The 18580-nt window shown below is 37.7% G+C and overlaps 1 protein-coding gene across 1 annotated transcript in view; it reads right to left on the bottom strand.

The window, feature by feature from the left end:
• Positions 1-940: 940 nt before the first annotated feature.
• LOC140139968 (intraflagellar transport protein 52 homolog) overlaps positions 941-18580 on the bottom strand; it is a 36184-nt gene continuing 18544 nt past the window's right edge. The window contains 12 exon segments of the mRNA XM_072161775.1: positions 941-1218; positions 6061-6206; positions 7726-7834; positions 8168-8255; positions 9095-9183; positions 9185-9250; positions 10805-10887; positions 10890-10959; positions 12376-12502; positions 14299-14397; positions 16545-16616; positions 16896-16971. Coding sequence (XP_072017876.1) covers positions 1189-1218; positions 6061-6206; positions 7726-7834; positions 8168-8255; positions 9095-9183; positions 9185-9250; positions 10805-10887; positions 10890-10959; positions 12376-12502; positions 14299-14397; positions 16545-16616; positions 16896-16971 — 1055 coding nt within the window. The 3' untranslated portion in view covers positions 941-1188.

The raw sequence follows: 18580 nt of genomic DNA, 5'->3' as shown, positions 1-18580 counted from the left end.
TATGAAATTGATACTTTGTTTTCATGTCATACTCTATTAATGATATCAAAATGCATTGAATTTGAATGCATTTTGCTACTACAAAACCGAAAAAATGAATACCTTAAAATGTTTTTTTTGTTTGTTGCAATTTCCCGAAAAATATGCCGGGTACCCGGGCACAAAATTACCCGAAAATGCCAGGCCTACTCTCCATAGGAAGTGATGCTGCCATATCCACTGAGTATTCCAGTTGAAATCGCCACACCCCTATGGAAGACATGACTTTTATTGTCCACACAGAGAGTGTGAATTTCAAACGGCATTACCTGAATGGGTGATATAAAAGTCATGTCTTCCATAGGGGGTGTATGCATTTCAACTGGATTAGCCCACTGTGCATGGGATGATGAAAACAACCAGATACATAATTTGCACTCAGTCATTGCTGTCAATATTTTACAGCCGGTAGCTTAACCCTAAACCAACCAGGCCTCTTTAAAGCTCACTATTAAAACCCCTTCGTGCGCGTGCATGCATTCCGCGTGATGTGATGACGCAATCAGCCAAAGTCATATATGCCCAGGGAATTACTGGCCGGGCCAACGTAACCCCCGCGGCTACAGGTCGGTAATCTTCTACTGGCATGCGAGGGGTCAGAGGTTCGAATCCCGGGGGTACCAATTGACTTCTTTGTTCATCTTCTCTCCATTTTTGTTTCTTCATTCCCTTCTGATAGCTTACAACCATGGGTACAGTTAGGGTTAATGCTAATCTGAATAATAGTATTTATTGTGTTTTACATCGTAATTCATCATTTAAGCGTCAACCTTTCATAATATAGTTTTCACAGGGAGAGTGAGAGTTGGTTCCTCAACTGTCAATTCAAAGGGCTATTCAGATGAAATCCATACACCCCTATGGAAGACATGACCTTAATCACCCACACAGGGGGTGTAGATTTTAATTGGTGTCACCATTCAGGTAACCCCATTTGAAATTCACACTCCTGTGTGGAATATTAAGATCATGTCTTCCATAGAGGGTGTATGGATTTAAACTGAATAGCCCTCAAAAGGCATTGACAAGCATCAGGTGAAAATGATGCCAACATGTTTCAAACCTTGTTACATAGGCCAGTATGATGGATAACTATGTAATTACACACACACAGAGATGATCTACAGTTCAGTTGCCATGGTGATGATCTCACAATAATCCGTCATCCAAGTCACCCTCCTACAAAAACAAAATATGACAAAAACAATAATGAGTAAATGAAACAAGATCCCCAACATACACTTATTCAGACCAATTAGGCAAAAACAATATTCAAAAGGTATGAGAGCTGAAGTGCACATTTGTTTTGCGGCGCTCATTTGTCTCGGAGAAATTTGCCAGTGTACTAATTTTGCGCGTTTTTAAAAACATAAATATTGGTAAAAATAATTAATTGCGGGAGTGAAAACTATTTTGTTATGTGTAAAAATGTAAGTTTTAACATTTGATTTAAAAATTTTTGCAAGCTTTTGAGACATACTCATTTGTTGAGGAGGCCTTAGAGGCTACTGTTTACAATGAAAGACAAAGATAAAGAGAATTTATCGCGTCTGATGTCATCTGTCAATCAAACTCGAGCACGGTTTGTTTACAAGTGTCGTGATGATGACTTGCTGAACGTGGATTTATAACCGGGCGACTTATTGTTAATTTTGCACCTTTCGACATGCAAACCATCTCAAAAGTTAGGTCTTTATAGTAGGAAACTTTCTTAACCGAAGGCACCATGCCCACAATGCCTAGAAAAGCTGCTTTTTGCCTTGTAAAAGTACAGAATTTTTCGCCATTTGCTGCTATTCCTTTTCTCCGATCAGCACCAGATAAATCGGTCTTCCTTTTATGCACTGATTAACCTGTGTTAACCAATCAAGGATCGTAATTGACAGTGACATCAGACGCGATAAATTGTTTTTATCTTTGGTGTTCATTATAGTACTATGCACAGAAGCTTAGGCCACACAAAAATCAAGAAAAACTAGTTCAGAGGCAATTTGAACAGTTGTTTTCAGGAAAATCTGAACAAATCTAGCAAAGTGTTTTCAAAGTTAACAACTGATCAAAGTAATGAATGCCTTCTACAACCTTACAATAAGGTACATTTGGCTTCATCAAGAGAGTGACATCTGTGCATGCCCCAGTGCGATTAATATTAAATTGTGCCTGTTGACTCAGAAGAACTGGCATTTTTACATGCACTGCCAAAGGCGATCATCTGTACATGTGCAAAGTAACTCCAACAAAGTGCTGATATCACTCTCTCGAGGAAGCCAAATCGACTAGTATCATTCTGCTATCCTTTATAATAGAGTAGCACTTTCTTACTTTGAGAAAAAGTGCAACACAAATATAATGTACTACATAAATGGGTTATTCCATTTAAAATCCACACTACCACTGTGGAAGATTTTGGAAAAATCTTTCACATGGGGAGTATGAATTTCAAATGGAATGAACACAATAGGCAGCTCCATTTGAATATCATACACCCTCTGAGAAAGATTCAATGTGAATCTTCCACAGAGGGAGAGTAAGTTCCAAATGGAGCTGCCTAATGTGTTCATTCCATTTGAAATTTATACTCCCCCCTGTGGAAGGTTATTTCCACAGGGGTAGTGTGGATTTTAAATGGAATAGCCCAATAATTATAAGATAATTCCAAATTAATGTAGGATCAAAATGCATAAAATAAACATTGGGTTCAAGTGCATGCATCACTTATGAGACTAAGGTGTATATCAGGCCATAACAGTTGGTTTACTACACATAGTAATTTGATTAAACCCATGGGCAGTCTTTCTTACATGGCTCCTGATTGGTTAATTACATGGTATAATCAGCTGAGTAACCAATCAATAAAGGGCTTCAAGATCTCTCAGCAATTTTAAGCATAATCCCATTTAATCACCCATCCCTACTGACTATGCTATTACCACATCTCTGATTGGCTCAATACATTATATATACCTCATATTTACTTTTGGCCCTTGAAAATGGATAAAGCCTCGTGAGGTGTAGACTTTATATTGAATGGTTTGCTTCATCCATGTTCAAGGGCAAAAGTACATGAGGTTTTGCCCGTCCAGGGATGTCATGCTTTACAGTGTTCAGTCACCGCTGTAAGCCAGATATGTATATAGATTAAGGAAATCTGTGTTGATGCCAAAATGGTTTTATTTATATGTGTTCCTCACAGCTTGGCGACAATTGAGTGCATTTTTGTGCATTGACAGTCAACACTCCTGTATCTAAATTGGATACACCCAGCAAAAATTCTGCAAATCACTTCAGTTTGCTTCACCTTGCTGATGACAATAAGTATATATAAGGGTAGGGAAGATAGGACAACATGCTTGCATATGTACCTTGAAAACAGCCAATTGCACATGCAAGCAATGTACACCACAAGTTTAGGAAGGTTTGAAATAAATTCTCAAAAGTAATTTACACAATCAGCTATATCATGACAGTGGTACACCCCATGCTTATTCTATTTTAAGAACTGACCGTTACGTTGTGTGTATCAGATGTCCAAAATTTCTGAACGGGAAACAAAATGGTATTTGAAAGTTGGTCAACATCTCTCTTCTTATACAAAATTCATATTACTTCTTCACATTTCCATGGCATGCATATTTATATGATTACTTGAGTAGCACACAGATGCAAGTCCCACATTGATTGACGCCCTACCCCCCCATACACCTACACATGTGACGCTGCCAAACAAAGATGTCAACTAGGCTGTTCTAGTTGAAATACATCCAATCCTATGGAAGACATGTCCTTAATCTTTCATGCAGAGAGTGTGAAACTCAAATGGGGCTACATGAATGGGTGATTCCATTTGAAATATACACCCGTTTGGGATATTAAGGTTATGTCTCCTACAGTGGGTGTATGAATTTCAACTGGAATAGCTCTTTGGAGCCCATAGTGTGCTATTCAATTGTGTAAACACATTCACAAAGTCAATCTTACCACCACTATGCTCCCAAATGCTGTTAGCTCTAAATATCATATTTACGCTACTTGTTCTCACCCATAACTTAAAGCCATATTAAAACATTTGCTGAGGAGGACGCCCTCACTGAATTTTTTTAAATGATTAAATTGTACTTTATTAAACCAATATAGCCTGCAAAAATCAAGACTCTAGGTGCTGTAGTTTTGTCAAAATCAGAGATTTTGAATAAAAGGCTGATTCAGCCCTTTATTATTACGATGGAATTGTTAGTCGAACGCATACACGATGTTCATAACACACAGTACTACGCGGCGTATGCGCGACGGTGATATACATTAACAAAGGGTCGTACCACAACATGACCGAAGGAGTGGGATGTTTTTGCGACATGTGCGCTGGGAGTATATTCCAATTTTCTTTGCTTTGAAGTAGTTGTTCGGCTCAAAAATAGAAGGGGATATATCTGACAGTAAAAGCTAACATTTTATGGCAAAGAAATGCTAATCTATTTTGTTTGAAAATGTTATAAGATTGCTTTAATAGGCTATTCCTGTTGAAATCCATATTACCCCTATTGAAGACATGTTCCTTAATCTTCCACACAAGGTGTGTGAATATCAAATGGAATTACCTGAATGGGTGATTCCGCTTGAAATCTAAACCCTATGTGTGGGAGTTTTAAGACCACATATTCCACAGATATGAATTTCAACTGGAATAAGCCCAATCGGCGTTGTAACTTCCGGTTTTTGACCTCTGACAAATCGGGAAAATTGCTGTAATTATTATTAATTAATTTATTATTGTAATAATGTTATCATTAAAAACATTTAAATAATTTATAAAATAAACATGTTTTTTGGTTTATTTTCATTCTTTTAAAACATTTAAAATTATTTTTTGAATGCACAAAAACCAATTTTTCAAACACAAATGCAACAAGAGTAATGCGAGAGTAATGAGTATGTATTTTACACATCTTGATACAGGATTATGCTCAATATCGCACCTTGACTGTGTAACACCTGGATCTATGCTATGACTGACACCCAGACTCTTATCATTCTAGTAAGGCAGCACCAACTTCGCTTTCTCAGACACATCCTAAGGATGCAAGTGGAGGAACCTTGTATACTCTTTATGTGTTCCATCTTATAGCAAAAGCAGACCAGGACAACAAGCTACATCTGATTTGTATACAGTAGCTGTTGGAGGATACCAACAACGCTTTACAACCAGAGGTTACTATCTCACTAGAAACCTAGCAGTCGCCTGCTCCGCAGTAAAATGAAATGAATTTTAAGGCCCAGTTTACTTTTTTACACAGAAATAAAATCAAACAAATCCCACCTATTTGATACTGATTAAACTATACTGGCCAAAAAAATATCCTCACACTTGGAAAAAAAATCCTAATTTTAAAACTGAACCATATTTGGGTACATTTATTTTTTTCAATATATGCACTATCTAGTACTGCACATTATGACACCTCATTGAATGCAATGTGACCTCAAGAAGCAAAGTTACAAGCATTTGACTAGGCAAAGATCCCGTTTTAAAAGTGACAAACTGGCCTATACAACTAGGCGAAAAGATTACAACAAGTGCCGCAAAGAGACAACGTAGTTAATTCAAAGGAGCGTTATTTAAAGCAGTTTTTATTTCAGTTTTTGCTCATCTGCACTTTTCATTACTTTCATTTTATTTGTCAGTTCTTTTGGTTCAGTTTTAATTTTTCCTTTTGTTTTGAATTAAAGGCGCACATAAATTAGCCATTCACTACTCTCAAACCAGATGTCTAGTCCATGGATTTTTGAATAGGCCAGTTTGTCACTGTTAAAACTGGACCTTTGTTGAATCAAATGCTTGTTACTTTCCTTTTTGAAGTCACATTGGATTCAATGGGGTTTCATAATGTGCTGGATTAGACAGTACATCTATAACTATTAAACAAATACATTTACCCAATATTGTTTGGTTTTAAAATCAGGATTTTTTTCTAAGTGTAAGGGTACTTTTTTGGCGCAGTATACATTACAACAGCATTGGCTTACCTGATTGAGTTTCTTGAATTCTACTACTTGGTGAAATACATGTTCTAATATATGCTTGGCATCTTGGCTATCTGCAGGTAGCTTTCCTGTCACTCCAAGAATTTCTCCACACTCTCGCACATAGTATTCCAAGTCGTCATCAGAACCTGATTGGAAAGGGGGGGGGGGGAATTAGCACAAATTAAGTTTGAAGTCATCAGATTTTAAGCCTCGGTCAATTTGGTAATGGGCAATTCCTGTTGAAATCCATACACCCCGTATGTTAGACATGCCTTAATTTCTCACAGAGGGGGTGTAGATTTCAAATGGAGTCACCCATTCAGGTAACCCCATTTGAAATTCACACTCCCTGTGTGTAAGATGAAGGTAATGCCTAGCTTGCATAGGAGGTGTATGGATTACAACTGGAATAACCCAATTTAGCCCCCAAATTGGACCAATGAGACACAAAACCCACATTATTATTATTCTCTTTACTCTGGGTTAATCTCAAGGGACTGCCTTTTGAGTAGAGCAAGAGCGATTTTTAGCTCTCCTTAGTTGACCATTCTCTCCTTACATTCTATTGTAAATGCTCTAAACAGCTCTCATTGAAGACTCCAGAAGAGCTATATAATGCTCTCCTGTAAATTCTAAAAGACAGTCCATGAATTTCTCAACTTGCAGGGCAAATAGAGCGCCACATGGCCTTAGCTTGGGAACTATGCTGTTTGCAAACTTTCCCAAATAACTAAGAGTGAATTTGTAGTTTGCTCTAATGATAATTTGAGTTACTGACTGAAATTAAATCCAGTACCTGGATAATTTAAGCAGGTTATAATCAGTAAAAATAAAATTTGATGAGTACCATAAAAAGATTCTTGTCTATATCAATACATTCCGGTGCTGTTTGGATAAGTATAATCTCAGTACACTTAGTACAGATTAATAACCTCATGAATATTATGTGACACGATCTGCTCCATGGTGGCCAAAGGAGGCATTTATGACAATCAAGTTACTAATAATTATTACCTTGTAGTACCATCAAATATCAAATACTGAAAACATCAAAGATCTAGCACACTTGGTTCTTAAGTTATGAGGTTTTCAAATTTGCCGCCTTTGGCCCCCCCATGGACCAGACCCGGGACCAGATCGTGTCACACATGCGATGCGTGAGATCCAATCATATTTTGTTAGGGCTCATATTGAAATTCCCTTACACAGGAAGGTGTGCGCCATCCTGCAGCTTTCCTGTGCTAGCCTTCTTTTGTTAAAATCCTGGGCAGGGTGTATCACTGATGCATATAATCCATCCGTTTTATGACCGAGCTTTCCTAAGGTGCACGCTTAGCGAGGGGAATCCTGCCTTCTTTCTGTGTGAAAACGTGGTAGGGTATTTCAATATGAGCCCTTATTTGTAAACACCCAAACGCAAATGGATGTAATTAATAGCTCACAATTAGCCGCAAAGAGCCTAATTGTTCCAATCTCGTACAAATAAAACATTTTTTGAAATCTTCATTTAATAGTCCAGCAAAAAAAACTCCTATGTGGCATTGGCCCTGAACATGTTTTAAGCAAAATCTCCTATATAACCTCTTGGCAGTTTTGTTTTAAACATGTTCAAGGGCAACAAGTACATAGGAGTTTTTTCCTGCCCCATGGCGATTAAACACTTACATTTATTTGTAATCTGTGCTAATCTTGCTTTCTCCGATGAGAATGACTCATCTAAATCAAACAGATCTAAGGCTGGTGGAGGTAGCTCCCTGAAGGCTGGGGGAAACACCTGTAAATATAAGAATCAATTTAAATTAAAAAATTTGTAAAGTGCATGCCTTGTCGTACATTTTACCCCTCAAATTTTTTGATCCCCGTCCTCCCCCTATTCAAGACTTTTTTTTGATCCCCATATTTTCCAACCCCCACCAAAGTATTTATGAACATCCCAAGGAGGATGAAAAAAATTAGTATGCTTAACACCCACATTCCTTTCACTACACCATGACAGCACACCCACAGGAAGGTTACTAGATACAGGTAAAAAACATTGTGTGTCTACAATGATACAGTGTTTTAATTCCTTTGATATTGTGATGGTAAAAAACAATAGGAAACTTACAGCAGGCTGCAATGGTGGTAGCGGTAACTCAAATTGAGGTGTTATAAGTTGTAACTGGTCGTGTTTCACTCCTAAATTATCATAAGCTCTGTGTATGAAAAGACAAACATGGAACATTCAGTATTATTTAGTTCGCAGAATGAAGACAAAAAAGTAAAAAAGTTGGCCAGGAATAAATGATTTGCGGGGAAAAAACAGCCAATATACTGTGTCATGTAGTATATTGTATTTTTGGCATTATGATATAATTTTGGCGGCCATTTTGAAAAACACCCTATATCTGGAGTTTCCCACCATTTCATACTTTTTACAAGCTTCAAAGTACATAAAAAAATACTTTCAAATCATATTCCCTGTGATTCGTACATCCCACAGAATTAGAGAAGTACCCCCAATACGCGAAAGTAAGCAACACAGTAAAAGACAAATTAGCAAATGGTTATATTCATGTGTTTATTAATCTATGGTTACTTTACTGTGCTGCATCAAACAAGGCTGATATTTCAATACAGTTAAACCAAAGACCATTTTTGTTCACATTTCATTGTGAATAGCACGGAAAAACATGCATTTTGCGGAGCAAATGAAATTGCACAGAGAAAGGAAAATTTTGCAGCATGTGCCGCTAAAATCGTTGGACCCTAGCTATGGCCCAAGGAAGTAACATGTTATTGTTCATAAAGAAGACACACCCTTTGAACATGCGAGGGACATTAGAAAATGTTGACCACTGGCTGATGTGATGATGATGACGTGATTCAATTAGCCAATCGGAAAAACACTCCATGTTTACAACGTAAACTGTGCCAAGTTGGGCAGTGCTAACAGTCTTTGCAAATAGGTGTCGTGATGTATAGCAGATCACCGTTTCACCATATTTGTTTTTGTTTTTTTCAGCCATATATTTATATGATCTTCTTCACCTACCTGATTACTTTAGGCACAGTACTTGTATCTAGCTTAAATAATGCATTGTCAAACAGCGACGCCATGTCTCGAGGAGTGTCATCGCTTTCTTTGTAAACACGCCCTGAGTTTCTCTGACATCTTGGCTGTATCAGGTAACATGTTGTAGTCTGAAATCTGGAAAACAAAACAAAACAAAAAAACCCAACAATTTTATAAAACCATCCGCAGTTTGATTCCTTTTCATGTAAAGCAGTTGTATGCACAAAGTTATATGTGACCCGGCAGCACAAACGAGCCGTAAATTCCCTAAATTGTATTCTGAGTTATGGTGTAAAATGTGTACGAAGGTCGTATTCATCGGTCATTTAAGCTGGCGCGACATCTGTCTTATTTTGATAGTCACAACACCAATCAATAATCCTATTATTGAAGTGGATAATAAGCTTCTACCTTAGATGGCTATAGAACTTTTAATAGCTCTGGTCTTTGTTTGCTTTTGCTAAATCCTTTTCAAGTGGTGGGTTATTTGTACAGGTATGCATAACCAACAATTAACAATGAGAGAACCTTCTTAAACCTTGTTGACTTGGGGATGATTTGAAATGACCGCCAATTATGACTGTTTGATATTTATTGCCAGCAATGTGGAAAAAGAGACACACATAGAAACGAAAAAAGCTATAATTTTGTTGAAGGAGCAAAGTTTAACTAACCATAACTCCGCTTCTGGATATCGCTTTGAAGTCAAATGATATACCATTTTTAAGTTTATGATGTTTATTTTTAAACACGAAATAAAACAAAATTGACCTGGGGAGGAATTTACGGCTCATTCGCCGTGGACAGTCACATATTGAATGAAGTGATACGCTGAGAAGGAACAAAACACAGACTTCGGGTGTAACCAGGAAGGTGAAAGTTCATAAAGCAAATAGGCCATTTCAGTTGAAATGCATATACCCCCTATGAAAGACATGACCTTTATATTTCATACAGGTAGTGTAAATTTCAAATGGGGTTACTTGAACCCCCCCCCCCTCGTGTGATTGATTAAGGTCATGTCTTACTATTCGCAAATTACTTCAGCGGTGTACGCCTGCTCTGTCCAATTATCACATAAAGAAATAGGTCACGCGATGCTCGACCAGCGAATGAGGTGCCGATGTGATGATGATGCGATTCAATTAGCCAATCAGAACCCCAATTATGTATACGCCATAAACTGCGCCAAATTGGCTGCTAAAGTACTGTGCTGAAAACTAAAATCTACCCCTAATATAGAGATGCCAACATTAACATCCACAAAATAGGGAGGATTCAAACAAATTTTTTTTTCAAAATTACATGCAACTTCAAGGGCACAAAACTTGCCAGAAATAAGGAGTTGGCCAAATTTGGGTGTCAAAATGTTTACAAAAATAAGGAGCCTTCCTAGGGTTGGCATCTCATGATTACTTGGCCTTCGACGACTTTCATCTTCATAACATCGCTACGATATTTGAAGAAAAAAACCACACCAATTTTGGGAGTTTTGTTACTGCCATTAGTGCCATATTTACATATAGAATACAAATCTTGCAAGAGTTGATTTGGTGTATTACTGACTCTTTACCTAAGCAGGAATTCAGTAATATAAAACTCACTTATCATCTTTTTTTTTACTTTGCCTAAATCTAGGTACTAGTCATTAAACATGTGCTTACACAAACAAACAAACAAACATCTCACCTCTGGGTCTTCAGCATCGATACCATTGAGTACAACTTTGTCTGTTGTTAACCATTGGAATATGACGTCCATTATCTTGGCTTTTCTTCTTTGTCTAAGTACTGGTCGCTAAACATGTGTGCTGATCCCATGGCTGCTAACTTGCCTTTGGAGTACTGTGAGAAATGAAACAAAAATCCCATGTTAGGTTAAAAAAGGTTTGCTCCCTGCAGGCCATGCGAATTTCATTTTTGGGAGGAATTTTCTACATTTTATTTTGTTTTATTAGCAAAATCCAGAAAAAATGATAATTGAAGCAAAGAATGATGATTTTCACATCTAAGCTACTCTGCACTGATTTGATGATAAATATAAGTAATTTGAGGCATATTTTACCATACATTTGGACTTTAAAAATTACATTTATGAATGAAAAAAGCATTTTGCATTTAGGTTTTTAGGCCTTAGTTCATCATTCAGAATGGCCCATCCACAATTAAGAGTTTGGATAACAGGATTATTGAATGAATAGTTATGAACACAACATGTGTGAGTTACCTCAACCGTACACCCCTATTACCTTATTATGTGAGATGAGTTGACTCAAGCAAGGTTTTGACTCTACCAATGCATGTGTCTGACTTGATTTGACTCAAACCAAGCTAAACAGTAAATGACTTGCCTGGACACTCAACCACCAATGCATGAGTGACTTGACTCAAGCCAAGCTAAATAGTAAATGACTTGGCATTGGCATACCCCATCCAGTGGGGGAGGGGGGGGGGGGCAGAACACTCGGCTATATTGGTGTTCACACTTATGTGTGGAAAGGGGTGTGTTCTGTTTTCTGTGAAAGAATGCGGAAAGCAGGTTCCGCATTTACGGATCTTCAAATATCGTTCCTAGAAAAGCTAGTTGAATCGTGTGAACCCGTTTTAAGTGATCATATTTTGGTTCAAACTTGTTTAGGGAGTCAACTTGGCAGGAAATTGCCCTAAATACTGAAGAGTCCTTTTTGGTGAAAATACCAAATCTAGTTACTGGGGTATTTCGAAAATAATTTGTCACATGCATCTACAACATTAAGGTTGAGTGACTTCCCTGGGCTTACCATACACTGCACAAAGCAACCAACTCACGCCCCTTATGTTACTTACCTTAGACAAGTGAAATGCACACGTAGGCCTATTCAATAGGCAACACACTATCCCTGTTGATAACACAGCAGTTTCCAGCTTGGCAGACCCCACACCACACAATTCCCCTACCATACATCCCACCCCCACCCCATGTACTACTTACCTTAGATGAGTGAAATGCACAGATAGGCCTATTCAATGGGAAACACACTGTTCCTGTTGATAACACTGCAGTTGCAGGCTTGGCAGACCCCACACCACACAATTCCCCTACCATACATCCCCACCCCACCCCATGTACTACTTACCTTAGATGAGTGAAATGCACAGATAGGCCTATTCAATGGGAAACACACTGTCCCTGTTGATAACACAGCAGTTTCCAGCTTGGCAGACCCCACACCACACAATTCCCCTACCATACATCCCACCTCCACCCCATGTACTACTTACCTTAGATGAGTGAAATGCACAGATAGGCCTATTCAATGGGAAACACACTGTCCCTGTTGATAACACAGCAGTTGCTGGCTTGGCTACATTCAATGTTGCACCATATGGATATAAATAAGTTAATGCCCTGCAATAAATGGATACAAACAAATGAATTAGATACATATAGAATGGATTCAACACAAATGCCAGGCATAGACAATGCTCAACTTCTTCCCTTACCAAAGTGAATGCCTTCGCTATGCAGTTGCTATGCGGTCGTAGATGCAGTTATTTTATGTAGTCGGTTTAAGTAATGATCTTCATATGCATCGACATGTCCATATTACGCCTTCAAAGACATGATATATGCCTTCGAAGGCTTATTTGCAGTCGCTATGCCTTCCCACAGCAAAGTTAATATGCAAATTAGCTATGCCTTCATTGGTCGACTGCATAAAGCATGAAATGTTTGGGTGCATCAAAATTTTAACAACAAATGACATGAAATTGAGAATTGTTTAAAGCTTGCAAATATTTCTTGTACCTAAGGAATTCCAAGAAATGTGTCAATTTTGCAAAAAACAGTAAGGCTCTTTGTGCAGTAAAAATATTGTGCTTTAGGCAACGAAAAAACCCAACAAAACTGTTTGCCAAGTCGGCTGGAAGAGGCTAAATGACCTTTTAAAAATAACAGAAAACTTGGAAAAAATTTGCCAAAACATTCTATCAACATCTATCATCCACTTACACCAAAAAACAGCTGTTTTTAAAATTTCATACAGCTAAAAAGGAAAAAACATCAAAAAATATGGTTCAGATGGGCCCAATACTACAACCGGTCTGTTTTTTTTTTGCCTTACAGTTTTTAATTTTACTGTGTTCAGACACTGTTCAACCATGTTGACAGAAAGACAATGAGTACTATTATCTGTTCAAACTCCAGTGACACCTCATGCATATTTTCCTGGGTAGGATTAGGCCAATGTTTACTGAAGGGGCATGAAAACTAGGCATACAGCCCTATTATATTGATTTTTCAAAGTATTATGCTAAACTATTTCAATGCAACCAAAGATCCAGGGAAATTAATGAGGTGTCACCGGAGCTGTAATCGATAATAACAACAACAAAAGGCATTACTCTGATTGCAACTGGCTGCACTCAGTCATGGTCTATGTAATCCACTACATGTTACCCAAAATTTAGAGAATTAAAGAATCTTCTGTTGACATCTTATTTTTTTTGTAATATCTTGTCTTGTCCTGTTTGTATTTGTATTTTCGCTTGTACTGTTTGTCGGCAACCCGCACCCACGAGCTTGCTTCTCCCAGCGTGTTGCCCCACAACTTTATTTTAGGTTTTTTATTGATGCCCCTCTTAATCTTGTCTCAGGCCCACTCTTGTCCTGTCTCTTGCCTTTTAATAGGTTGTTTGTTTTAACGTGATCGCATTTGACTGTCATCAGTGGGCTTGTGATCGGATTCACTACTTTGCTTTGTATGTAATTGGTTCGAAAATTATGGCATTTGTCATTTATACTATGTATTTTTGAAGTTGTGAAATAAATGTTTCTTGAATTGAATTGAATTGAATTACCATTGATTTGCTATGCAAAACCAGAGCACCCTCAACTTTATCAAAACACAGATTGTAGCATTTTCAGAACAAATATAAATGTGCTATAAATGAAGAACAAATAAACCATAAACAACAACATCGAGCATGCAACATCAACATTGGGCTATTCCACTTGAAATCCATACACCCCCTATAGAAGACATGATGACCTCTTCCACACAGGGAGTGTGAATTTCAAATGCGGGTTTACTGAATGTGTGACTCCATTTGAAATCTACACCCTCTGTGTGGAAGATTAATCCCATATTTTCCACAGAGGGTGTATGGATTTTAGCTGAATAGCCCATTGCCACAGCAACTCACTCATTGTAAGATTGGGACTCAGTATGCATATCCTGCTCTGCTGGGGGTACAGAAGGTGGTTTGGCAGAAGCAGGGTGAGAAGACTGCCCGCGTTGGCGTCTAAACAATACGCATGAAATGGGTTAGAAATGAATAAAAACATACCACAAAATGATAATGGGTTAGTAGAGTTAGGGTTATGAATGATGCAAATAAAACTATTGGGTAAAGTTAAGGGAACTGGAATGAGCATTTTGACAGCATTTTTGTGGGACATGAGAGCACATCAGACCTATCAAATTGCATTCTGAATACGAAGAATGTCTTTCTGATATCAAATAATTTTCATTTTATGAAATTCACGATATAATACAAATTTTATGACAAAATATTAAAATTTGATATTTTTCACATTTTGGAGATGTAACAGTCCTCGGTAATTTTAGTGTATGTAGTTGGAGGAAAAGTCGATGATCAATTGAAAATTTTGACTTTGCATATTGACGATATGGATTTTTCCCAAAAAACCTAATTTTTTTTGGTGTTTTGGGAAAAATTCCATATCTTCAATACGAAAGGTCAACATTTTCAATTGATCGTCGGCTTTTCATCCCACCTACATACACTTTAGGTAGAAATCATCAGATTTATAAGTTAACTTCGAGTACTGTTAAATATCAAAAATATCAATTTTTAATGATTTGCCATAAAATGTATATTACATTGCGAATTTCAAAAAATCAAAATTATTTGATATCAGAAGGCCATTCTTCGTATTCAGAATGCAATTCGATAATGTCCCACAATAAATACTGTCCAAACGTTCATACCCCTTCCCTTAAAGCCACAGAGCCCAGAACAAAACTGTTACATTGGCATAATAAAATTATAAACCGACATTCCCTTTTTTTGGTAGAAAAATGTTTTTTTTTAGCGAAAAGCACCCCAATTTTCCACCTTGGGTGCATTTTTAAACAATGCACCAAAATCACACATTTTGGGTGTTTTTACATCAGTATGTAGTCATTGGGCAGGGAAACCCTCTGTCACTGGCCCCTGAACATGTTTAAAGCAAAACCTCCTATGTAACCTCTTGGCAGTTTTGTTTTAAACATGTTCAAGGGCCACAAGTATACCACATATTTATCCTGCTCTACTGGGGAGGAGCAAGGTAAGACAACTACCATGCATGAAAATTATGGGTTGGAAAAACAAACTGCAAAATGATAAAGGGTAAGTTATATGGGTTAGTATTATAAGATGATTATATATGATTGACCATGTTAAATAAAACCATTGGGTACAGTTTAAGTCAAAAAGGAAAAGAATAATAATAATAAAGGCATAACCCAAGCTAACATAATTTTGGGGAGAACAAAATATTTAGGGTCGCGAAAAGCATCTAAATTTTCCACTTTTGAAATGAGTTAGAAAAGGAGAGAGAAAAATGATAATGGAATGGTATTTGTAGGGTTACAAATGACTAAGTAACATGATTAGGTCAATATCTGGGTTACATAAATAGTAATGATAATGGATGGAAGCAAAGCTGTATCATGGGATAACGATGAAGGGGTGCTGTAAAAGCTTTCCCCATATGTGTACATCCATATCAAAATGATGCACTTGTCGGCTGCTACATGTGTCTCATTTCACATAATAGCTAGGAATAAATTCCAGACTCATCTCAAGTGGAGGTCACTGAATCATCCCTGAAGTCACATGGTCAAGGAGAGTCCTCTGTATTCCTAAAACATGCCACTTGGGAATGATTTGAAGTGAGCTTCACTTGAGATGAGTCTGGTATTTAATCCTAGCGATTATGTGAAATGAGACACATGTAGCAGCCGACAAGTGCACCGTTTTGATATGTATGTACACAAGTACTTAACAACCTAAACAAAATACAGACTGGAGAAGAATTAAGGTACCAGGTTATGTTCACCCCGTATATGCCAAACAAGAAAATTAGGATAAATGTAAAATCAAATCAAATGAATGAAATAGGCAATAGGTTTGGTAGGAATGTAAACTGCACCTACTCCTGGAAGAGACATACAACTACAGCGTGTCTCGTCTCAAGTTTAGAGTACCGCCATGTTGGATTTCGCAGTGGCAGATTTGAATCGGTGCGTTTACACTGTTGCATCGCCAACATACGGACAAATTGCCCTTCTATGCATATGTATATGTGGGATTAGGTTAGCGCGTGATTTGAATCTGCCACTGCAACGTTACATCCAACATGTCATACTACTTATACTTACTGTGTATCATTAGCTGCGTCTTCCTCGTCCCCTGCATTGGGTATGACTTTGCCTGCTGCCTGGCTTATTGCCCTGGGAATGAAACAAATATACTCAATAGTTAATTCAACAACTGCCATTTTTATGTACTTTTTCAACTCAAATAGGCCCTATTTTATTTTACTTGGATCTGCGAGTAGAGTTCAATAAAATAAAAAGGTGGAAAATACGTAACTAATAATTTTGAGTAAAAAATAGGAAAAGTGGCATTTCCGGGCCTGCCTTAGTGCACACAAATCATTTTTATGAAGCCACAGAAATTCTTTAGTTTTCTTGGGCATATCAGTCACACATTGTCAGTAATCACCTTACCTATTTAATACACCATTTGAAATAAGTGCTTCTTTGGGATGAAAGTACTTGTAGTATGATGTCCTAACCACCGCATCTGTCAAGGTCAAAATATAAATCCGTCAATAAAGTTTGGTACAAATGCAGCTGGGTCCGCCCTAAGAAGTAAGGCTGTATGATAATAAAGGCTCTTTTTGTGACATCAACAAGAGCTTTAGAAGAGCTGTTTTTAACCTAATGAACAAGGCGAAATCAGGTGATAGTGCATCATCAAAGCTAAGTTAAACATTATCTTAATATCAATTGCACCCTACCCAAAATTAGTGGCTGCGGAAGTTAGTACCAATGAATCAGCTGGGTTCAGAACGCAGGATGTGTGTATCCAGCCTGGTGTTTTAAAGGAGGGGAAAAGTCACCTTCAGCGCCCGATGGGACATAGTATAGTCCAGACAGTTTGTTCAAAGACTATGTATGTTTGCTGGGAATTCATTCAAGCTAATCCATATTTTAATAACAGACCGGGTGTCCCAATAAAAGGTTATGTTCACTGCCCGCACAGTGCATTTAGCGGGTTATTTGAATAGGTCCAGCCACAGCATGGCAGACACAGTATTTTATTTTGTTGAACAGAGAATTAAACTTGTTCTGTTTTATTTCAAGAGTTTAAATTTGGGAACACAGCAGCGATTTGAAGTGACATTTAACATCGATGCTCCTTCTTAGCCAACTTTACAAAAACTAGTTTTCAAGTTCAATATGTAAGGACAGCTACGAACAAGAATAAACACAGTTCTGGTAGACCAAGAACAACTAGAACAGTGGACAATGTCCAAAGAGTTAATGTGACGATGTTACAGTCACCAAAGAAAAGTGTTAGGAGCATATCACAGGAACTTAATTCAGCAATTCCGAGGAGTTCAGTCCACAGAAGTTTGAGAAAAAGACCAGAACTTTTTTCCTTATCATATCCAGGTGAAGCAGGGATTACTTGCTTGAGACAAGCAAGTATGTGTTCTTTTTTGCCAGGCTGCATTTGCAAGATTAGAACTATATCCTGATTGGTTTGATGATATCTGGTGGACAGATGAAGCCCATTTTCTTCTTAGTGGACATGTAAACAAGAAGAACATGGTGTTTTGGGGCTACACCCACCCCACAAAGTCGTGGAAAGACCATTACATTCGCAAACAGTGACATTATGGTGTGCACTCAGCAAGTAAGGTGTTATAGGCTTGTACTTCTTTTGGTAAAATCAAGAAACGGTAACTGTTCTCAACTTTCCACATCGGTTACTTTCCAGAAGATCTGAATTATACTATGTTCTTATTTCTTCCTATGGGGTTATCTGAAGCCAGTTCCTGTCACACTGCAGGAACATTTGAAGAGAAATCTGTCATCTGGATCTTAACAGTCTCCAGACCTATGGACAAAACAATTGTGCATTAGGAGAAATGGTGCCCATGTAAAGCTTTTCCTTGAAGAGCTAACATTTGAAGAAGTTGGAACTCAACAAAACCCAAACACTGAAAGACTATATATGCAAAAGATCGTTATTTCCAATTTCATTACATTGGTGACAGGAGATACAGATAAATGTATGCAGTGTGTTTATGCATGTTACAATTATTAATGTCATCAAACTCACTGTAAAGTGTGCTGAGGCTTGTGGATCAACGACTAGGCATTGTGCCTGTGCATAGCGCACA

Source organism: Amphiura filiformis, chromosome 18 (genome assembly GCF_039555335.1).
Source record: "Amphiura filiformis chromosome 18, Afil_fr2py, whole genome shotgun sequence".
Classification (NCBI taxonomy): Eukaryota; Metazoa; Echinodermata; class Ophiuroidea; order Amphilepidida; family Amphiuridae; genus Amphiura; species Amphiura filiformis.
This window is presented reverse-complemented; position numbering and strand designations above follow the sequence as displayed.